This window comes from Trachurus trachurus (assembly GCF_905171665.1).
Source record: "Trachurus trachurus genome assembly, chromosome: 13".
Taxonomy (NCBI): Eukaryota; Metazoa; Chordata; class Actinopteri; order Carangiformes; family Carangidae; genus Trachurus; species Trachurus trachurus.
Window position 1 is genome coordinate 23181622 of NC_139892.1, and position 24228 is coordinate 23205849.

General features: G+C 41.0%; 2 protein-coding genes across 3 annotated transcripts in view; both read right to left on the bottom strand.

Annotated features, from left to right (window-relative positions):
• actn4 (actinin, alpha 4) overlaps positions 1–2220 on the bottom strand; it is a 57234-nt gene extending 55014 nt beyond the window's left edge. For both annotated transcript variants that reach the window (XM_083984357.1, XM_083984356.1), the window contains exon 1: positions 1842–2220. In XM_083984357.1, the coding sequence (XP_083840483.1) occupies positions 1842–1967 (126 nt within the window). In that variant the 5' untranslated portion in view covers positions 1968–2220. The remainder of the gene's footprint in view (positions 1–1841) is intronic.
• Positions 2221–6068: 3848 nt separating this feature from the next.
• On the bottom strand, positions 6069–23434 carry LOC310995593 (calpain-9; the record flags this gene model as incomplete). Its single annotated transcript, XM_083984687.1, has 20 exons — positions 6069–6198; positions 6404–6462; positions 7648–7764; positions 8086–8164; positions 8671–8739; positions 8881–8945; positions 9348–9408; positions 9720–9794; positions 11300–11342; positions 11498–11706; positions 12781–12932; positions 13252–13412; positions 14025–14099; positions 16465–16556; positions 17588–17659; positions 17830–17998; positions 19069–19202; positions 19337–19455; positions 20685–20754; positions 23183–23434. The coding sequence occupies 20 exons, from the start codon at positions 23432–23434 to the stop codon at positions 6172–6174; spliced, it is 2100 nt and encodes a 699-aa protein (XP_083840813.1). The 3' UTR covers positions 6069–6171.
• Between the last annotated feature and the right edge of the window lie 794 nt (positions 23435–24228).

A 24228-nucleotide genomic window follows, 5' to 3' on the forward strand; every position in this document is an offset into this window, starting at 1 on the left:
GCCAGTCATCTGACTAGTTAGTGAATAAGACACATTGCGTAGCCTGGTTAGCACTGTGCACACACAGACACAGACACACACCCTCTTCACCATTTCACACTGTTAAGTAATAGTTCCTCCACTAATCACCCTTCATTACACAGCCTCCCCACTCCCTTATGAGAAATTAGAAGGTAAAAAAACTGCCATACGAGAGGTTTAGTGTTGTATAACAGGCCCATGAGACTATGTACATTTCATTATGATTCTATGTTCATCCCCTATGTCCACTTCCTATATAGAAAACAAACTCCATATATTGAGAGAAGCAGGTATGACATTCAACATTGTAGCTGCCTAAAAAAAAGGTAGGAAGGTCACCTTGGTCTGGTTAATATTTATAGACAGCATTCAATGCATTCCTACAGGAAAGTTGTGCACAGGTAGTTAAGTATCACTGTGAACACTGGTATCAAGTGCAGCTTAAAGATCTCAAGCAGGGGGAAGACGTTGAGGGAAGAGTTGGATGGAGAGTGGTGTTACTTTCATGACAAAGGCGGAAATTGCTGGGTTACAATTATGCCCAAGAGGAGGAATATGCAATGCTGGATGCACCACATGGTGCTGAGTGGTTTACTGTTAGTCGGTGTCTTAGGACTTCAGCAGAAAAAGAACTGCAGCTGGTTAAAATGTGCAGAGCAGCAAGTGGGCGTTCAGCTCAGTGCAGTGAACTGAGTGTGGCTACTAAAACGTGTATGTTTCAGGGCTGTGGGAAGAGTATGAGCATGTGCGATTGTCAGAGCAGATACTACAGTGAAGTCCGCATTTACAACAGGGTGTGTTCAAGATGGTATTATTGATCATGGTGGCAGTCTTGTGTGGTTTTAACATCCATGTCTCAAGGCACTTTGGTTTTGATGTGTTAAAACTCTACTTTCCTCTAGCACTCAGCTGTCAGACAAGCACAGTCACAGTCATGTGATTTACAAAAGCAATGAGAGACAATCTGAAAATATGCTGAACTCCAATTTACTCTCTTGATTAACTACTGATTTTAACTTGGCTACAATGCTTCAGATCCACTTAAAAATATTTCACCAGCAGACCATAGTTTTCAACTCTTGCTCATCCAACCTTCCAAGAATTGAATCTAGTAACAAACCAATCTGAAATGTGGAGATAATGAATCACAGCTGCGTTTGAGTGAAATTATCCATATATTGGCCTCGAACACCGAGGTATCGGTCAGACTTTCCAGTAGTGAGCAGCAGCAGAAACTCGCCTGTAGCCTCCACCAATCTTATCGGCCTTCACCCGAGCCAGCCGAGCAGGCAGACAAGTGGGACAGGGGCTTGATAACGCCCTAAACCCTTCAAAAACAGCGCGTGACGGCTCTGCTGGATAATATCTGCTCAATCACTATTCTCTCTCTTTTTCTTTTTTCTTTTTTTTGCAACAATGTGGCGCCCCGTTTCCGCTCAGGGAGGGAGAAGTGCCGGGAAAAAAAAGATTAGGCTACCTTTGACAGAGTGAAAGCAGCAGCTAATGTTAGACACGGGCTTGGCTCTAAGACTTTCTCATTCAGTGAATTAGGGTGGAGGTAATCAGCATTCAGGCAGTGAAACGCAGGAGAGCCAGGGACGGGCTCAGAGGAGAGGAGAGGAGAGGAGAGGCTGACATGAAGTGGGGCACTTGGGTGCAGCTGCGGGGTCTACCGAGCAAAACCCAAGGCCCGTAACTCAGTCTCTGACCTCCACTCCCCATCCATCCCTCCCCTGCCATTTTCTTTCTGCCCGCCGCCGCCTCCTCCTCCTAGCCCGGCTCGACTCGGCCCAGCTGGGCCCCGACTCTGGTGGCCTTACCTTCCTCTGCTGCTTCTCCCAGGCCGGGTCCAGCAGCAGGTCCCGGTCCCAGTCGTTCTCTTGCTCCATGTAGACCTGCACCCCGCCGGCCGAGGATTGGTTATTGGCAGCGTGATAATCTACCATGTCAGCAAAAGAAACCTGAGTAGACTAGCCTGCGCCACAGAGACACTGTCAGGGGGGAAAAAACCTACAAAAATAAAAAATAAAAAATGGGGGAAAAAACGACGGCCCAGGTGAGAAAGGTGGGAAAGGGAGCGATACACGACCGAGGGAAGTGTCCTTCTTTACTCGCCGCTTCCAGCCGTAAGTGTGTTTTTTAATATGATGAATACCCGGTGTGTGTGCAGTCAGAAAATCCTCGCTGCTGCTGTGAGAAGAAAAGCTTTCCCTCTGAACGGTGTGGCTGCTGGGAGGAACCAGCTCCGACAAGCTGGACGCACCCAGTCGGCCGCTTCCGGTGAGACCTTTCAAAAATAAATCACCTGCGTGCTTTAACTTTAACTCCACCAACTAGCCTACCTCCACGAAACACCTAGCTACACTCATTATCTGTGTTCTGTGTTTTTGTTGTTGTCGTTGTGAATTGTTATCATTTGTGTTTCCTATTTTTGATTGCTATTTTTTTTCTTGTGGCTGAGTTTTCCTAATTTTTCAAACATAGCCTATCTGTAGCCTACCTATTTCCATTTAACCATACATGGAAACTAACAAAAAAAGATATTTAAGCAAATTTTGAATATTTCTTCAAGTCCTCCTTCATGGTAGTTGATATAGCCTATGCATTAATCTGTTCATTATCTTTATTTAGGCCTATTTCATTTTGTTTAGGCTATTTTTTTGTTTACAGCAAGAGAGTTGCTTACAAAGCATGCTGTCCAAAACTAGCCTAGGCTACTTGGAAATCCACATGACCTTTTTTTCCTTGTTTTCTTTTCTTAGAAATTGTCTTTAGATTCTTCTACCTCAGATAATTTACTTTGAAGGCAGCATCACCCATTTCCGGGTATAAATCCATGTAACTTTTCCCCTCTCCAGTAGCTTTCATAGGTCCAGACAACTCATGAATATTCATGTCAATTTGAACGTGAGCTGCCGAAACTATAAAACATTATCGATATGAAATATTGATACGGTGAAAACATGAAGACATTTAAAGGGTCTCACGCTCTTTGTTGATTAACTCCCCTTTGAGTGACTCCACTGCAGCCACTAGCCAAGGTTTGAATATAAGCTAGGCTATTACAAGAAAAAATATTTTCTTTTCATCATGGTATTTTCCTCTTGCCCCAGTGAGCCACTGATTTCTATTAATTTCTGTTCGATGTGAAAGCTCTAAATTGCATCAGTGAAGCTGTTCATTGGTTACAAGTTAGCACATGTGGTATTGAGAAGCTTTTTTTAATAGGCTAATACTGTGACAGTGCAATGAAACAATTAGGAAGTGAAATGAAGCAATGGTAATTCAACAAGCAGATGAAAGATTATATTCTTAAATGACCATTGCAGTTAAAGAGCAGTACAACCAGTTCCATGACCTCTCGGAGCATCACGTGACCATGTTGTTTGGTCGGAGGAGCCTTGACTGGTCTGGACAGGCCAGGAAATGGTTCTATGATTATTATATTATTTTGGGCTAGTTGCTCTTGTTCACTCCTAGAATGAGAATAAATGAGATTGTGTTCAGTGTTGCAGCCTCCCCTGATAAAGGAAAATCAATCTTTATTAGACAATTCGTTTACAGCTTGTAACCATCAAGGGGTCATGATCCAAACCATTGCAGAACCACTGATCCAAGGTGCTGATCCCATAAAAATTGAAAGCCTGAGCTGCAGTGTCATCCATTACCTCTGCCACACAGAGGCACAGGCTGGTTTGGAGGGTGACTGTCCTGTCTGCAGGAGCCACCTACAGAAGTAGGTCATCCTCAGGCTGTCCTGGTCAATTAGCATCACTGCAGCCCAGAGCAGCATATAGCAGGACCATGCTTCAGCTTTGATGCTGTCATGTGATGCCATATAGAGCAACTCCGATACTAACAGCTCTGTGATTGGTCACAACAGGCCTGGGTCATAATTACAGTCTGGTCTGGGCTCATTAGCAGGAAAAGACACTTATGAATAGCCTGTTTTCATTTTCTTTTACAGAGGCACTGAATGTGCTGCTGATGTTTACACAGGGGGTGATGGTATGCAGGCTGCAGTAAATTCTCATGGATAGTCCACAATAATACAATTGTCTGTTATTATAGTGAGAGTTGCTTCACCCAAATTACAAAAAACAGATTAACTAAAAATAAGAATTGGTCCTTGTCAAACACTTAGTCCCTGTGAAAACTACCTCTTTTCAATTCTGTTAGTTATCTAGCGTAACAGAGACTGTCTCTTGAAATAGATGCTGCCAGTAAAATATTTAAATCTCACGTGACAAAGCTGTGAACACTGCAAACTAAAGTTAGTCCTCTGGTGGCAGCAGCAGACACCTCAGAGACAGACATATGAAAAAAAAGCTAGAAAATTGCATAAATACACACCAGTGGAGAGATGTGAGAAATTGGGAGAAAAGATTAATTCGACAATACTGGAGTGAGGAATATTTAAATCAAAAATGTTAATGTCCATATGGGAACATGAACTTTGTTTCAAGGCACATTTAAGACTTATAGTTTGTTGTTTTTGGGAGTAACCTGAACCTTTACGTTCATGAAATGGGTTTGATCTAAATTGATCTTATACTTCTGTGAAACCACCCACTGGCCGAGGCCACACAACCTGCAATGTTTTAAATGTATTGGCTTTTATTTTTAAATAAACATGTGGGGGCAGACAGAAAGAGCAGAAGAAAGACAAAAACAAACGTGTTTATTCATATGTAAATGCAATGTCAGTGGTAAAAACAGACAGGAAGAGAGACAGCGTTTCAAGGCAGGGCTGATGTACAACTACCACACACTGCCTTAAAAATCAGTTTGAACTAACACAGCAGCAGTGCAACAGGATATTGAACACACACTACACACACACACACACACACACACACACACGCACACACACACGCTCACGCACACAGGCTCTGGTATGCATATCTGACTGCTCTCTCTTTAAAGAATGATGCTGGAAGACGGATATTTACACATACCAGACTTTAGAAAAGAACAGAGGATCATTTCTCAAAATATCCCCTGTGGTGGTGGGGGTCACTCACTGCAGAGACAGACCCCGCAGAACAGTTACAGAGGGAACGTATATAACTGATCCAGTGGAGGGTACATTTTCAATCATGACCTGGTTAGAAGGAAAGGCCACATGATAAGGAATGAATGCAAAGGGAAACTGGACATTTAGGACCCAACAAACTCATACAACATAAACAGAAGCATACATTTAAACTGAATGTCTGTGACATTCCTGTAAGTTATCTCTAAGGTCAAAGTTTGCCTGCACACTTCATACACAATGAGACAGCCTGCTAAAATCAGATTTCATTCTTATTTATCTACAATGACTATAATATGCCTACACTTTCTTTTTTTATTTGTATACCATGTTGCCATTCTTGGTGTATTTTTAACATATTATTCCACTTAAAAAACGCAATAACAAACCCAAAGGAAAAGCCACAGTCGGATAAAAAATAAATGTAAAGAAGACTCTTTCTATATCCAAACATTTTTTATTCAACCTGAGTTTTCATAAAACAAGTCCCAACATTTTGCCAGAGGTAAGCAATGGGTTCAAAACAATTTAACACACATTTTTATGCAATCATGTCTATGACATCCTGGAGTAGAAATGAAGCCCTGTTTGAATGTCAGCATGTTTCTCAGAACTGCTCTTCACATCAGATTTAAGGCATGGCACTTAGAAATACACGATAGAGTATGATTCTGAAAAGATCAGTTGAATAGACAATAACCTGCACTGTGTGGATATTATTGTTTGAAGCCATTAAAGGACCGGTGATATGTGCAACCATTTTGCACAATTCTGCTACAGTGTTAACGTTTCATTTGCTGAGCTGACACTGGCTGAAGTGTAACTAAGTTAGTGAATCATAAACCTCTCTTTTCATCACAGCAGCTCATCTTTGATGTTTGACCCCTGATGTTTCCATGATGGAAAATAGTTCTTATTATTGTCTCACTACACAAGGCCACTGTGCAAGAGGGGGAATTAATGGAGCAAGAAATCTGAGTACAAAACTTGTCTTCTGTTTGCTACATGTGTCATGTGCACAAAATCCACACCACATATTGAGACGAAGCAGGAAAACAGAGGAGCAGTAAAACACAATGAAGCAAATCCTGCTGAATCCATCTGACTGGACCAGGTCAGTTGTACATGGTCATGTGAAGCCACTGGAATCAGTGAGAAAACATTAAGTTGAGGTTCATCTGCTTTAATGACAGCCCTTCATATCAATATACAGTACGTTATTTTTGTGATTGACAGCGTTAATAAAGAACAGGGCGAACTGGGATGTAGATAATAGAGACAATTATATATCTTTAAAAATAAAAACACATATACATACAATTACATGTGTGCTATCTGTGTTCATACCTGTCTGTAGTTGACTGTTGCAGTTCCCATGCCCACGGGGTCGTACAAATGAAATTTGTCTGCAAAACAGAACAAAGACAAAGCAGATATCAGACTCAGTCTGTTTAATCCTAGCTGTAGTACAAGGTGGCCGGACTTCACTGTGTCAGGAAGTCCTGCATTAGTTTCTGTGGACTGAGTTGACTTTAAGAAGCTTCTGCAGCTGAAACCTTTCTGAACACTCATTGTGCTGACCTGTCCTGCATGGCAGCTACCACCCATCTGGCAGTGACACGTGCCAAAACAAATTATGTAAATTATTTTCGAGTCACTGTTGCCAGGTCAAACTATAATGTTAGCTTTGGCCTCTGGTTTTAACTTAAGTATGTATATGTATGTATGTATGGTAGTATAAATGTCAAATGGTCAGTAACAGTCTTTGTCTAGTTGTACTAAAACATTCAATATCTAATGTAATATCCAGGAAGATTGTTTCATTCTCATAGAAGCACATGTTTAAATTGACAGAGTCATATCCCACTGATGACATTTAGTTTGTGTTTTTACAGTGAGACATACACTTGCATGTAAAAAGTGTGTTGTGGGATTAGCTGCTTTCTGTGTTTGTTTCTCCATCAGCATTTAGTTATTTGAAATGTATGCTCCCATTGTTTTTAAATTATAAGTTAGAAGTTAAAATATATCTCCTGACTGTTTTATTTTCATATTAGAAAATGTACATGAACAATTACTTTTGCTTTCTTTTATTTGATAAACATATCTTCAAACCCTGCGGGTACCAAAACATCTTGTTTATTAATAGTTACCTACTGATTTATTTGATATATAATTTATGTGATTGTTTTATTTCTAAAAAATAAACTTAAGAATTGACAGGTTGCACAAAAATAATCTGTTGCAAAGACCTTGCACAGACAGCTCTCCAAATATTAATGTCTTTTGGTTTTTCCGGTCTCCAGCATCAAACATGCTCTGTGCTGTTTTCTGTTCTGACTTACACATGAAAGCCCCTCTCTCTCTCTCTTTCTCTCTCTGTCATTTCTCCCCTCTTATCTCTTCTTCTCACATCTCCTCCTGTCTTTTTCCCACGCCTTGCTGTGTTACCTCACACATCCTCCCCTCCCCTCTGTTTCTCCTCCTCTGTCCCGCTTCACATCATCTTCATATTGTCCCTGTGCCTGTTTGATGTATCTGCAACCCCCCCCCCCCCCCCCCCCCCCTTCCTCTCTCCCTCCCTCCCTTACTGATCATGCTCTCCAGTTTCATCAGCAGGTACAGGAAGCCAGGGTAGCTGATGGTCAGGTCAGGCTCTGTGTATCTCAGTCCAACCAGCTGCATCACCAAATCATCCACCTTGATGCCTGAAGTAGAGACGGACCAATCTTAATAAATCGCTATATTCAACATGTGCAATAACAATGGCCAGGACATGAGACATTCAAGTTACACCCTCTAAACAGGAGCCAGTTTAAACATTTACTTGGAGAAAAAAAAGGAAAGCAAAAGGAAAAACTGTAACTACTTTCAGCGTGAACACCATCAGAGAAGCAGGAGGAGTGTTAAAGAGAGGTGCTTTTGCCCCCCCTGTTGGTGGAAGCTGAGCACTAAAGTCATGCACATGGGCTAAGAAGAAAAGTTTAAAGTGGAGATTCCTTGATGTCATTTAGCGCCCTCAGCCCTACCTGCTGCCTTCAGAGCAGGAGCCACCTCTTGATACTCGAGGCGTCGGCTTTTGTTCTTGTCAAACACCAGGAAGATATCCTTAGGACAGATTAAACACAGCATGAGAAACTGCACACGCTCTGACATAACGTCATAAGTCAGGCAGACAGTCTTCAGAGTCATGTGGTGCATCTTTGGTCAGAACTGTGCTTGAAATTCAACTATGACAAGTTAAATGTTTCAGCTACAGGGTTTTTTACTAATCATACACAGCTCAATAACTGACTGATTTTTTTTCAACATCTAGTTTTTGTACAAAATCTTTCTACAACATTTGACTTATTTTTGTAATGCAAATTGAAGAAATTTGAGTTTACTTGAGGGATTTTTTTTAGTTTATTTCCTGATCAACATGAGAGTACAGTGTGGATGGTTTTATTCAAGACAATGACTTGTAGAATGGCAGTGTTGTTGCTGTGCTGCTGTGCAGTGCCCACTACGCAGCATCATAATGTTCACCATAAGAAAAAAGAAAACACAGGAAGGACACCATGAGATCAAAACTATCTAGCGATGTTAGTGTTGTGGTTTGTTGGTAACCCTACCGTCCACCTCTTGATCTTGTCCCACAGACTCTGGAACTCTGGCCAGTTTAGCTGAGCGATGCCTTGGGTCTGAATAAAACACAAGGTCAAGGAAATTACAGAGAGAAACCCCATACAGCCCTCAGCAGTTGTTCTCCCCTTCACACCGTGCTTAGTGTTGATAGGTGTTTTTAATCTGTTTTAATCACTGTGTGTGCTTTTTCAGGATACATCCATGAGGACCACCAGGCTCTTGCAGTGCTCCAGAGCCAGGTCCTTCTCACTGCCGGCCAACACTGAAGACGACAAGGAACATCATCAGCGAAAATGTTAACATAAATAACAACAGTTGTGAACATGTGTGTTGAATTTTGCACTTTGAGATGTTTCTGAAGTGTTTTTAAAGCCTGATGGTGAAACTGGGTTTAAATACTGCTGGTAGTAAGTCAGGGGTAGGAGCAGCAGCTCTGCCGAATAAATAGGTGCATGAAAACTTCTGCTGTAGATGTCTGTGATATAACATGATTACAGAGGAATCCCGGCCAAACATGATACTAAAATCACAAGAGGAACCCTCAGTAGAAATATTAAAAGACTTGTGACTCCTCACTAAAGGAATTGAATTTCATTAAATGAAAAAAACACGACTGAACAAGTCCATGAGTTCACCCAAGGTACCAGCCCCAGACATGACTGACCTCCTCCCTGCATGGCCTCAGTCAGGAGTCCATGGAGGTGCAGTGGTTTGCAATACCCCTTCTGATGACACAGGAACAATACAAAACTTAATGGTCAGTCTAAAACCATATTCAAAACACAGTATGGCACATTTTTGTCATTTAAACAAATAAAGGCACGTGTTATTTATTGGTTTAATCTGAGTAGCAGGCAGGGGTTGGTGTTTAGTTCAGAGAATATATTTCAAATGAATTCTTGGCTGTCTGATCTCAGAGTGAATAAAGGTATTTTTCAATGTTTCAAATAACCATCCGGCAGCTAGAAGTAGGTTAAAGTTAAAAACTCTTTGCATTTGTTGGTTAAACCGGCAGCTGTGTGGAGGTAAATCTCACCTTGTTGCAGTGCTTCTTGAACAATTGTCTGATAGATTTAAGTGGAGGAAGAGCAGCCTGGTGAGGAAGTGATGGCTGCAGAAAGAAAAGAGTCAGAATTAAAAACAAGCCTTCATTACAATTCATTGGCTATGTATTGAGCTTTGCAGGGGATTTTTAGGAGCTGTTGTTTTGGGGCAATAAATCTAGGATTTAGACTTAATTAAAATCAACACAGAGTGTCAGTGTGTCAAATATTGCTGAGGGTCGATGCGGCTCTGTCAGTAGAGAAGATTTATAGCAACATTGTGCAGGCTGGTACTTATCCTGGCATGTTCTGCGTAGGAGGTGTGAACATGTTTAGACAGAGCATCAGTCTATCACAGGGATAACACAGACAAAGGTCCTGAGACATCAGTCTCAAATGATAGAATCACAAGCTCTAGGCCCAGGTTTGAATACATCCAAAATGCATCCAGGAAATTTGTTTATATCCATTTATCTCTTTGTTATTTCAAATGGTCTAAACCTTATATCACTGTCGAGCTGTGTACAGGCACATAAGGACAGTGGATCTGTTTGCCTGACTGGCTATAAACAACAACAAATATCTGTTGATTTGCATATGAAGCAGGGGAGCGAGTGGAAACCCATTCTAAGGCCATGTGTGAACAGATGTACTTAGAGATGACTTGTGAATTTGTGATTGGACCAAGGAGGAGGCATGTTACAGTAATGCAGAATGCTGTTCATGTGCTAATTTGCACCATCATGCAAACGATACACCCATTTACAACTGTCCTCAGAGCCTGGATAGCTCAGTCGGTAGAGCATCAGACTTTTAATCTGAGGGTCCAGGGTTCAAGTCCCTGTTCAGGCGATAGATGTTTTAGGATGTTTAAATCAGTGGTCATTCTAAAGAACAAGCAGTCACAAGATGTCTCACTGATCTGAAAAGGAATATCTGCTCTTCTCTCATTCAATTTCTATGTTTGTGGAATAGTCAAATTACCACGGTGAATAGTGCCATCATAACCATTACTCTTTCTTTGATATAAACCTGCTGGTTAACAGTTCTTAAACTGAGCTAGGCCTATTTTTAACTGTAACAATGTTGTTAGGCTACTTACTTGAAATTACTATAAGGAAACACATAGTAAAAACAACACAATCTTACAGCTAGTGACTGCACTAATATTAAAATGTGCCTTTTAAAAATCATTCTCCTAATATTTCAATGTTTCAATATTTCAGTTTCCAAAAAATAATCACTAGGTTAGTTGAAAAATGTGCTGTTTGATTAATCGACTGATTGAAACAATAGTATTAATCAAGAGAAAAAATATTGTTCAGGAAACCTCTACTACACAGTGAACAGTCTCCCATTGTTTAAGCTATGTTGCTGTTGAAGTGGAGTTGACACTCACTGCCTTACAGAGCCTGGATAGCTCAGTCGGTAGAGCATCAGACTTTTAATCTGAGGGTCCAGGGTTCAAGTCCCTGTTCAGGCGGAAGTTTTAAGTTGTGCTATTAGCTCGTCACTCCTCTGACTGTTATCTGTCACAGTTTCACTGAGTGAAGAATGATGCAACGTTTCCTACCTCTGTTACAGAAGAGTCTTGTGGCGCTGGTTTGTGAGCTGGACTGAAAAATAACACATAACACATCACACAATCATCTCAAAGCAAACATTTCTCTTGTGTGAATACTATAATAATAATATGTGATACTTGTGTTTTTATTCTTTCCCTAGCTCTGAAGGTACAAAATATAAACCCCACCATCCCCACATGACTCACGTGACTGTGTTGCCCTGTTCTGCCAGCACTCGAAGGAGAAAAGATCCCTGCTGATTGCGCTCGCTGGTGGCAGGGATGATGATGTAGCGACCTGGTTTTAGTTCACCACGAAGAACAACCTCCCGACGTGAGGAATAATGAGGGCTGCAGCGGACAGGACGAGCTGCATGCAGATCCTCTGGTGACAGGTATGTCTTAGTAGGATGAGCCTGTGAAAAGAGAACAGGATTATTACACTTGCAATGACGCCAATCAGTCCCATTACAGTACAATAGTCTTGTTCTTAACACTCTCTACACAAACTTTACATTTTCTTCTCAACAGTTGCTGTTTACTTTAAGGAACTTAAAACTTTGCCCGCCTGAACAGGGACTTGAACCCTGGACCCTCAGATTAAAAGTCTGATGCTCTACCGACTGAGCTATCCAGGCTCTGCAGCTGGACATACTGTACCTATACAGAATCAACACAGATGTATGATGCAATTCAGTCATAAAACCTCAACTGATATTTTATTTCACAGCGAGGCTCCAGGAAGGTTCTTAGAAAACAAATCAGTATAAACACTGTGATTTGGAAATTTTTGGATTGCTTCACTGCAGATTAATTTGTGACTGTATTTGTCAACATGTGTGAATAGTTAGGTCTAGTGTATGTATGTATGCACAAGACCAAAGAGAGAGCTATAACTGTTTAAGGCTATATCAACTTGCTAATTACTGCTCTGGTAACATGCAAGACTACATCCTGTTCCTGCCTGTTGCAAGCAAGTTAAAAGACCTTCAGCTGAGCAGGGACTTGAACCCTAAACCCTCAGATCAAAAGGCTGACGCACTACCAACTGCGCTATACAGGGTGGGAAATGCCAGAAAGTGACATCATGTCTTCATACTGAGTCAGAGTTACTAGGGTATAGTCTGTCCAACTGGTTACACAGAGGAAAAGACAATTATTTTGGTCAGTGAGTAAATGTAATACTAGCTCATGGTTAGGGTAAGTTTTGTTTGTCGATATGTGGTCAGAGTCCCAAAAATTTGGAGCCAACTGCACAGGTGGGGATATCACACACTGTCAGATTAGAGGGTTGGGGTAAGTGTCTGAATAAGTGACAATGATAGGTCTCCATAAATATACTAGATCAAGAATGTGTATGTGTGTACATGTGACATGCATGCATGACGTCATCCCCCCTCCCTCTCGCCCTGTCTTTCCTGTCTCTCTCCACTGTCCTACATTAACAAATACCCCCAAATATCTTAAAAAGACTGTTTGTGTGTTTGTACCATGTAAATATGCAGAGCTATGGCAAGGTCTATGCCTCTGCGTCTCTGGTGTTTCTGCATGAGAGCCAGAACGAAGGAGCAGGTGTCGTCGGAGCCTGATCTGTCCACCTCTGACAGTATGAAGGAGAACTGAGGGTTCTGCCAGAAAAAACCTGGATACACACACACACACACACACGCACTTTTAGTACGATGCTATTCTTTATACTTGACTTCATTAAAGACAACTGATCAGCACAAATGTACTGGGCACTGATACACAAACAGATTCAGAAAACATCTTCATCAATTTCACAAAGACAACAGATAAAATACAGACAGATAACACTGCACATTCAGTCCTACAACACAAGGTTTCCAGGGGACACTAGAAATGACATCCCAAGTTCAACATTAGCAGTTAAAATCACTGAACAACAAAAGTATTGTTGTATTTGTATTTATTTCTGTTGGTATCATCATCTGCCTTACCCCCTTTATGTGAGCCTCCCGCTGTGACACCCGGCACCCAGTTCCCATGATGCATTGTGTAGCCCCATGGCTGCACACCGGGGCCTGGATCTCTGAGACTGTCAGTCAGGTAACACACCTCAATCAACTCAAATTGATGTCGGAAGTCTGACACTGACATCCTGAGGGACACAATAACAGACAGGTACGTTTTTGAGAGTGAGAGAGAGAGAAAGGAGTTGAACCATGGCTACTACACCTTCATGGTAGTCATGTGTTCATGGAGTCAATGGTGAGCAGTTTTGGAGCAGCTGTCTTTGCATAGTGTTGAATGACTGTCCATCAAGATAACAAGCTGCCTACTTCTTTCTTGACTGACTAAGAATAAAAGTACTACCTCAAATCAGCATGCCTCCATCAATCTGTCAAGTTGCAGGAAATATGGTCATAAACTCCCTTTCCTGAGTTAGAGCACTGAATCATAGCTACTTGCAGTCCTTTGAGCTCTCAGGGCCACTGTGTGTTACTTAGACATTGTGTTCGCTAACATAGGAAGGTGTGTGGACATGAAGACCCAAAAAACACAGTAAAGCCTCGAGGAAAAGCATGTGTACAAAAGAAAAAGAGATGTCAACGTAAGTGAACTTGTTTGCCCTGTTGTTCCTGTTGTAGTGGAGACTTACGTCAGAGTTTTTCATTTTGTGTTCACATAGGGTGGACGTATAGATTCAGAAGCAGCGGTGCTGCGTGTCAAAGGCAAATGTTGCTGATGCCCAGTGACACCACAAACTCACCAGAATTCCCCGTCCTCCCGATTTACTCTCTCAAGTCGTCTCTGTTCATCAGTGCTCACTGTGGACCACTCCGGACTGCAGAGAGACATGACAGACAGGCATAAAGAGATAAGCAGAGATACATTTATATATATTCACTTTCAACTCCACCACATTCTCAGGAAAACGACAGGTATTATGTTATACTGACCTCAGATGCATCCTCTACATCAATACATAGTATAATTATGTTCATACAACAACAGTTGAAGCTGGGATATCATCATTAGGCTACTTTTGAATGAAACTGTTATTCTCCAAGGTCATCAAACCAGCGTCAGTTAGAGTGGTCCCGAGGTCAAAATACAAACCTCGGGATGATCAGGATTTGAACCCATGGTACTGTCATCTGAAGGTTGTTTTAAAAGTGTCACTGCAGCTTGGATTTGTTGTGCACATATACTGCACTGCTAACACACACACACACACACACACACACACACACACACACACACACACACACACACACACACACACACACACACACACACACACACACACACACACACACACACACACACACACACACACACACACACACACACACACACACACACACACACACACACACACACACACACACACACACACACTTTCTCCTTCTGAGTTTAGTTTAAACAGGTCTGTGCATGTGTATAATGCTGCAGCATCATAACTGACTTTTCTTACATCATCTGCTGAAAGTCTCTCTGAAATGAAATATATTTCCACATAGATTCTGGTAATTTACTACATGACAACATGATACATCTGAATTGCAACATGATAATGGGCGGCCACTTAAAATAGGTTATAATTATTTATATTAAATTGATCATTTATGACTTTCATATCACTTGTGTTGTCTATGGATATTCTCATTCATCCAGGTCATCGTTCTTTTCTGGGCAAATTGAGTCATAGGCAACTGGACTTGTATTTGTCTGGGAAGACGTTTCGCCTCATATCCAAGAGGCTTCAGCAGTTCGTACGCAACAAGTCTCACTAGTCCGCACTAGCTAGAATTTGCCCATAAAAAAAATCACTTGTGTTGTTTTCTCAACTGCTTTTACAGTATTATGACGAAGTCAATGTATTTATTTGTGAGCATCAGATCTCTCAGTGGCCTGATGTCACTGATGCATCACCACCTCATCACTTTAATAATAATAATAATAATAATAATAATAATAATAATAATAATAATAATAATAATAATAATAATAATAATAATAATACAGTTTTTCTCGATTGTTTACACACATTTTCTGAAAGCATGCCTCATACTCTCAGAACTCTACACACAAATCCAAAAACACACACACAATGGGCAAAACCCCTCACTTCTCCTGCAAAATGAAACTTTACATTCAAAACAATGTTATTTCTTCTCAAAATGCTATTTTAGTCTCAAATGACAAACACAAACCATCATATGACTAGACATTTATAACAACCAGTTGAACACTGATGTGCTCAGTGTAAAACACTATGATGAATGGAAAACACTTCTACTCCATTCATCATAATGACTTAGGTTTTTTTTTTACTGTAACTACAGACAGTACATACTATATATATATATAAATGTGTTGTAAAATATTTTATAATATTGTTTTTATACTCAGAACACTCAAATACACCTTAACAAATGAAATGCGTGAAGACGCGACCGAGGTGGTCATGTGACAATGCAGCCGTGCTGATCTGACCACAAAAGAAAAAAAAAAGAGTTGCTCGGGGTCAGCTGGTTTACGGCCGAACAATTTTGAAAGACTGAATACATAATTTTGACAAGACGAGAATGTAACATGTAGCTCACCTAGTAGAGCAGCACTCTTTGTAGTCAAAGACTTTGTTCTAGTCTAGGTTCAAATCCTTCCATCAACATGCAATGTTGGTGATCAATGCATTTTCTTTTCTCATCATCATTATGATCACTGCTATATACTGTATATGTGTGTGTGTTTGTGTTTGTGTTGTGTGGCCTCTCTGTTTGGTTTCTCTCTTTTTGGTGTCAGTCCATCACTGCCTGTTATGCTGCCCTTTTTTTGCTAAAGCTCTGATTGCTAATTGTAAAACTGTGTGACAGGTGTTTACCCATGTGATGAGTCAGTGTGAATAGTAGGGAAACTAACTTTAGAATTTTTAATAACAGTGTGTTACTCATGAAAACAAGAGATTTTCTTCATGAAAATTGTGCCAAATGCAGAGAATTGTGTGTAGTGTTTTGAAAAAAGTGTGTTATAGAACTGCAAATTGAGTGTAAAGCAGGAATTGTGCTTGTAGTTTAGCAGATTTGGTCAAGGGAGTTGATGCATGAGTTAGATGTTGAGGCCATTGTGTCTCAAGTACCAAAAATTGTGTGTAAACAATCAAGAAAAACTGTAATAATAATAATGATCCCTAGCTTGACACCAACCCTTTCATGTCACTCCAGGGCCCCTCCCACTCAGTGTTGCCCCAGGGGTTGAGGATGCGAACCAGATCCACAGTGCCATGCGCTGTCCTTACCTGTCAGAGAGGGAGATGGACAGAGAGAAAGAATAAGTCACTCATCCAAACATACAGTAGCTCAATGCTCAAAAAATGTTCAAACAAAGGAGCGCTTCGTGGACTCGTTGTTTAAAAAGAGGTGCTCTTTGGAAAAGGATCAATGATGTGGGAAAACAAAAGAAAAATTCCAAGGCACTCTCTTAACTATAAAATGCCTTTATTAAATTATGGCATAATGTCAAAATGACAATTAAAAACTCTGACGCATTTCGGCGTCTAGCCTTCATCAGGGAGTCAAATGAAGTAGGACAGGAACAATGGTTCTTTTATACACGTGTTTATCCAATGACAAGTGTCCACCTGGTTGCCACAACCCAGAGTGGGTGTGGTCGTCAGCCCATTAAAGGGACATATCCATAGCCCAGGCCTCAACTAAGAAGAAAGCAGTGAAGTCTAAGTCCTCATTCAGGACAATTTTCATTATACAATGCTATTTTTGGACTTATGTAACTTTTCCACATTAAAATGTCTAATAACTTGACCTATCTTATATATTTTTGATGAATTGTGTCTACACTACCCCTGATGTTTCCAGCAAATCTCAAACCTAAAGAAATACATGATTTCAGTATGTTGGTGCTTCGTGTCATCTGGTCAATGACTTCAGATCCCTGGTGCAAATGTGTTGTTGCCTGCTAGAAACTCTAGATTTACTTTTATCTAGTTTTTAGCCTTTGCTGTAAGCCCAGTCTTCAGTTTGTCATGTAGAGTAAGTTCTTTGGGCATTTCTGCCTGTGACACAAGCCACAGGTTGGGCTGGAACCTTTGTGGTACCTTTGTGTGATGCAATATTAGTGATATTTAAACTGTATTTCTACTGGTTTTAATATCATGATTTGCTTGTTATTGAGAAGACAACACCCCTGCTGAGGATTTGGCTCCTGAACATCTGGTTCATAAAAGTACTAATCACTGTTTCTGTCTGATCTCCTGAACAACTAACTAAGAACACAGAATATGAACATTGTTAGCTGTTTAGGGAAAGTTACCTTCTCTATTGAGGTCAGAGAGTATGCATGTCTGAACATGATCCCGTACTCATTCCTTTGCTCCAGCTCACCCTGGAAGGAAAAAAAAATCCACCCACAGTCGGGACAGAAGAAGCAGACAGAATTACATGTCCTGTCACATGCGGATAAACCTCAGTGCAAACATGCTGTGGTGTGTTTTCCAGCAGCATTTGAACTAGCCTAACAACTTCTTGTTTACTTTTCATGGATTTTGACTTTACCTGGCCGTTGGCGCAGTTGATGAGGGCTCCTTTAGACAGAAGCTGTTTCAGGAGGCCTGGCAGGTCTCTCAAGCTGGCAATGTTCAAAACCTCAGTCACCCCGCCCGTCATATCGACCATGGCCTCATGAGGGAAGCCCATGTCCAGAGCTCTGTAGCCTCCTTTTACCCTGGACCAGGACACAGAGAAGACAAAGACATCAGGCAGTCTTCAAATCAATTTCCTGAGATGCTGTGGTAAATGGATGTACAGACAGTTAAGTCAGATCTGAGAAGACACAAATGATTAAATCTGTTACAGAATTAAGAGATGAAAGGATGAGTCTGACCTCTGTGCTGTTTTGCAAGCAAGGCCTCTGTGACATCTGAAGATGATTAATGGTTATACTAGTTGTGAAATAATTTCCTTTAGAGTTACAAAGAATTGAAGGAAGCAACAGTTAAACATTTAAGAAAAGCCCTACATATGGAGGTTTTTCAACTAAATATAGTCTGAAACAAAAAAAAATTTAAAAGAAGAAGGAAAAGCAAAAGCAGACCACAACGAAGAGTCTCTTCCCTACAGACAGTCCAGTAAACTCTACCCAGACAGTTTAATAATCAAATTACTATTTTTGGTCTTTATGATAAGGTCAATAAAAAGGTTTATTCTGAGGTTGGTGCTAAAAAAAAATTCTCCTTATCAGAATAAATGCTTAGCAATCTGCCAATTAGACTATAATAGTTGTATAGTGGATGTTTCGACTGCCAAAGGGGTTCCAAGGACTTGACAAGAATATCCTCTCCAATATGAAATTGCAACGAGACAGACTTAAAACCAGTGGCTTTTTTTAAAAAAAGAAAAGGGATGCCAGGGAGCTTCAGGAGAGGCACACTGTAAAAAAAAATCAACCAGAAAAAAAACTGTAAACATCTGGTAAGCTAAACTCAGTTATATACAGTATGTGGTTGGAAATGGATAGATTTTAATACCTATTCATCCTACTTCCTAGTTCATCCCTGCATCAACCATCTATTCACATTAAAGATGAATTGTGCACAATCATGGAAAGTGGCTCAAGGCACAATTCAATTATGTCTCTGCGTCACAGCTGTCATTTCCACATCCAGCAGCCACATTGTGAAGAGACTACTATGTACAGCTGTCTTCTTGTTCTTTGACAGGGGAACCACTTCCCCACAGTTTGAACAACTCTGTTCTAGATCATGTGAAAACACCAAGTGGACTTAAACGACTCACTTGGCGTAGGCCTTCTCCAGCAGGGAGCTCCAGAACTCATGTCTGTCTGGGGAGCTGAGGTAGATCAGTTGGTTGTTCAGAGTCGGCAACAGGTCGTCTATCCTCACCTCCTCCCACTGACCGTACTGCCAAAACTACAGAGGCAGAGAAGGAGGGATGTCCATTCACACTCACACTATCCTCCCAGTTGCTGAGACTGAGAATTATAACAGAGGGAACTGACATTTGGATGATTGTGTTGCACAGACGTGTTAGACAAGTTACTTACCCTGAAGGTGAAGCTGCCATTGTAGTCATTCTGGAAGCTCTGATCGAGAGGCATGACCTTGTTGAGTAGTGATCGGTGCACAGCAACGGATGCAATAGCAGAGAGTAACCAGCAGTCATCTGAGGAGAGCAGATTCAGGTTATAAGCAAGGTGGGTCTGGATTTATACACAATACACATCAGCCTTTATTTCCCCATTGCTCTTTGTGCGCTGGACAGGTGACTTATTGTGGTCAGAAAATATTACATGAGCAAAGTGGATTTAACAAGTGTTTGTCCTGCTCACATGTCACTGTTAGATCTTGATCTGCCACAGGATGTACATAATGGAGGTGAGGCTTAAATATGTTTGTTCCTGTCAGCACACAGGGCAATCAAACACAGTGAGTTTTTATTCTCTGCTTTGTCGCTGGATCGTTGTATTTGTGGAGGAGCAACCTGGTCTTCAGGTTCTTCGGGACCCACCTCAAAGGGCTGCAGCCCACAAAGGTTCAGGAGCTTAGCTTTGGACACATCAAATGTTTCAGTTAACTTACTCCTAGAATTGATTAGAGTTTGGACCATGGCTGAACAAAGATAGATGTTTATACAGCTGTTCAGCTGTACTGTTGTGGTATATTTCGATGTTGATGCTGATGAAAAGATGACCACTCTGACACGTCTTCTTTTTAGATGGTAAAAAGGAGTTTATTACAAAAAAGATACAGTGTCAAACAGCCGATCTTCGAGAAGCCTCCGGAACCAAATTTGAGACCTCTGAGTCCTGGCCAAAAAGTCCAGACCTTATATATGTTTCTAAAACTCCACCTCTCTAAACAAAAGGATGTAGGTGACCAGGATGGTCATAAACTAAGACAACAACTAACCTGTCCAAATTACCCTCTGGTATTTACCATCCTGACCAATCAGTTAACCTTTAGGCTAACTTAAACATGGGTGAAGCAAACCAAATACAGGTGTCCAGAAAAAGTGACCTAACGTAAAAATATAGTGTGAAGTCTAAACAACACCTTGTTTTATATTATAACAGTCATTTACTTTCAGGTAAACTAAGAACACACCTGGGGTGAATTATATGCTAAACACAAAAGTAACCCTCAGGATAAATTACATAACATATTAGGAGGTAGAAAATACACTACACTGTCTCTACCACATTTGCCATCTTACATCACCTACTTCATCTTTGGGCCTTATAATGAGCCGGTCAGATAGTTAGGCGTCTTTGGAGCTGTGTAATGTTGCTCTGAAAACTCAAACTCTCTTATGTGCCAACTAGAAAATTCTGCTCCTTGGTATTAATTATGTATAACCCCACTTTGTAATAAATCTAGTAGTTGTCTACTTACTGAGTCGTCCTTGGCGGATATCCAGACGTGAAGCTCCATTTATTATGAACTGAGGTGATGAACAGAGTTCCTAAGAGCAGCAGGGAGATTGATAATATAATTGAAAGGTAAACAAAGGAAGGAGAGAAATGAGATCGAGGGTGAAGATAAATAATACAGGATTTGGCACACCTGAAGCAACGATGCTGAATGGCGTGACAGCTAATCAAAAATTAGCTATGAGAACAACATGATATAAACTTGGCACAGTGTTTGTTCTTCTGAAGGAATACACAGCGCAGCGCTGTAATGTTTTCAAGAGTCATCCAGAAGCTGTAACGTAGACTGTGAGATTAAGGACAACTGTAGATAACAGGTGAAGATGATAACACTTCAAACTGGAAACACCACCTAAAATGTTTATTGAGTCACACCCAATATGGGTTTGTCTACTTTGTCAAGGTAACAAAACAAGAAGAGTAATCAAATAACATTTCATTATACACAATATAAATAGGTTGTTAAGAGTCAGTGTGCATCAATGTGCATTTTTGTAACGTGTGTGGGAAACAAACTGTAGCACCAGTTCACCAGGACTTATATGTGTCCTGCAGATGAGCAGGACAGTAATGTGTCAAGCTACATCAACTGACTCACATTTTAAGCCAAGGTTCTTGCTACTCTGTTGCTCTCAGATATCCTGCTGTCAATAAGAAGAAAACACTATAAAGATATTGGATGTCCAGGTTTATGGAAATAATTAAGAAAGCCAATATCATATCTGTCATATCTATTCTGTCACAGGAGGGAGGAAGTTGACTGCTGTATGTTACAAGTATATAGCCTCAAAATCATTGAGACAAAGCCCAAGCAATCAGGTAGTGTAAAGCACTCTTGTTTTGTCCAACACATATTGTTTTACACAATTAAAAGCGCTGCACAAACGAACTGTAGCCTTTTCAGTTAACCAATAGGAGTGGATAGTTCAGTTATATTCGACAGTGTAGCCAGTGTAAATCCAAATAATTACCCTCATTCCACCACTGTTACTTAGAGGCGATTTTTTAAATTTCATCTAGAGATGTGTTTATTTATTTACTCAACATAGGCCTTATAGTTTTAATCTATTCTGCCCTGACCAAAGTCAAGAGAGGCAAAAAGAGAAGAGTGTATGAGAAGACGACATGAGCTGATGTCAAAACAATCCTCTCTTCCATTTAATTATGGGCATTTGGGGCATTTTTTTTTTGCTTTTATTTGATAACAAATCCAGACAGGACATGTGGACGAGGGGTAAAAAGTAGAGGCTTCACGTACAGTGAATGGTCCTGCTGGCTCTGAACTGAGTCAGGGACCAGGGTCATGTTGCCCTGTAGGCTTTTGTGTTCTTTATAGCTGTGAACGCTTTGAAACATGTACTGTCATGTACTGAACTGAACAGTGTACGTGAAGGTATTAACACCACCGGGGCATTTTAAGAAAGTTTATAACAGAGCAGCTGAACACCTACTTGGCCATGGGAGAAAGCCCAACATTTCATCAAGAGCCCTCAGTCACCTAATAACGGCTTAGAAAACCCCATGCGTCACTGCAAACCCCTACAGAATGATGAGTGGCATCGAGCACTGAATAAACAAGGAACTGATTAAACTAAACTGGACATTTTAAGACTCATGGACCTGCAGTGTATTTGCTGTGAGAAAGGCAAAGTTTATGACCACAAGAACACCATCAAGCATGGAGCTGGGTCACTGATGATATGGGGATGTTTTACAGCTACAGGAACAGACAGAACAGATCTTGACCCTGTGTCATCAGGATTCCCACAGTTACCAGGGCATTTAAAGAGTAATACTGTCTTTTGCTGATTATTAGATTTTCCAGCAAAACAATGACCCTAGGCACATGTCCAAGTCAACCAAAGTCTGGTCGAGAGATAGACCGTAGAAGTCACGGTTCCCAGATTTAGAAGTTATGAAGGGCAGAGATGCTCAACAAAGTGCTGGAGCTGCAGGTTGAATAATGAGTTCTATTATATTTTTGATTTCAAGCCAAAGTTGACCTTATTATTTTCTCTAAACAACCAAAAATGTAACAATATACTTTTACTGTTTCATGTAACATTTTGTTACATATCCCCAACATTAACCTTGATTCACATCTCTGTAATGTATTTTGAGGTGAGTGAGTTGAATATCTCAGACTGCAAAAACGTTCTTACAGTATTATTACTGTTTTATTGAAGAACATTTGGTTCAATTTAATGAGCTTGTAGCCTAGCTGGCACTGTCAATGTGTAAGGATGCAGCAAGCTTTATATGGTAAGTGGATCATGCGTTTTATATGAACAACCGTAATTTGCAATCTTTGAACTTGGAGGGCACAAAGGTCAAGAGTCAACATGCACCAGACTGAAGGATTGAATATTCAAATACATTGTTGCAAAAACTTCCTGCAATATCCTGCTGACAAGCAAACAAACTAAACAATTGAGATGTTAGTTTTCTTCTTTTCTTTACCTTTGGACGTTTCCACATGACCCCGGAGTTCATTTCAAGCTCTCCCAGGGGAAAGTGATAGTCCACGAAGAGCCCGTCCCGGCCGAGCGTGTGGACGTCCGCGCTCTCCGGAGGCAGGTCCTGGTTCACCAGGTCGGCCAGCCAGCGTCGGGACTGGGAGCCCATCAGCTCGTCGGAGCACACCGACTCCACATCGTCCTCCTCCGGCGGCGGGAGCGAGGACTCCGACGACACACTCCATGACTTCAACATGTCAAATGTCAAATCCAATATGTCCTCTGCTGACTCTGCAGCTCTGTCTTCAGCCCCGACTCGTCTGCGTGTCTGCCTGTCCTTTCACTTCAGTAGAGAATACATGCAGAGGCCACGCCCTCTGGGAAAGGTACACAAAACAGATGCTCACCTGAGCAGAGTGGGAGGGTTGGTGATGGAGCTGCGGTATTCTCTGCTGCAGGGTTTCCCAGCCCGTCGGCCCACTGTTTTCAAAACAGGCGCTTGTCTGTTTGCGCACATTTTGTGCAGATTTGGCAACAAGTGCAAAGAGTCGGGTTTACAAGCAAAGCTTAGAGCAGTGACAGTGACTGATCTAACCCTTTGAAAATGTTCATGTACTGCTTTACATTTCATCAGGTATTCAAATAGAGTAGAGAAGTGAAGCTCAGCGAACAGTTGCATTTGAAATCCATTAGGAGGTTCACCATGACACCATCCTACTAGTGTGATCAACACCAACAGTATCACAGCTTGATTCGAGTTTATATATATAATGGTTAACTACAGTGAGGCAAATTATTTGATACGAGAAAGTGTATGCAGTTCTTGATAACATTAACATTTGCATCATCACAAGAAAACACTTCAACTTAAGATACTGCAGAGCACATGTTGCTCCAGACCCTCTCTCTCTCACTGCTTCTGGTCTTGTGTAAAAATATACAAAAATATTGGAGTGATGACTTGCTTGAAATATATATAATGAAATAATTAATGAAACTGAAATATTCCTCAGCACTGGATTTCAGATAAAGCCCCCTCAGTTGTGGGAT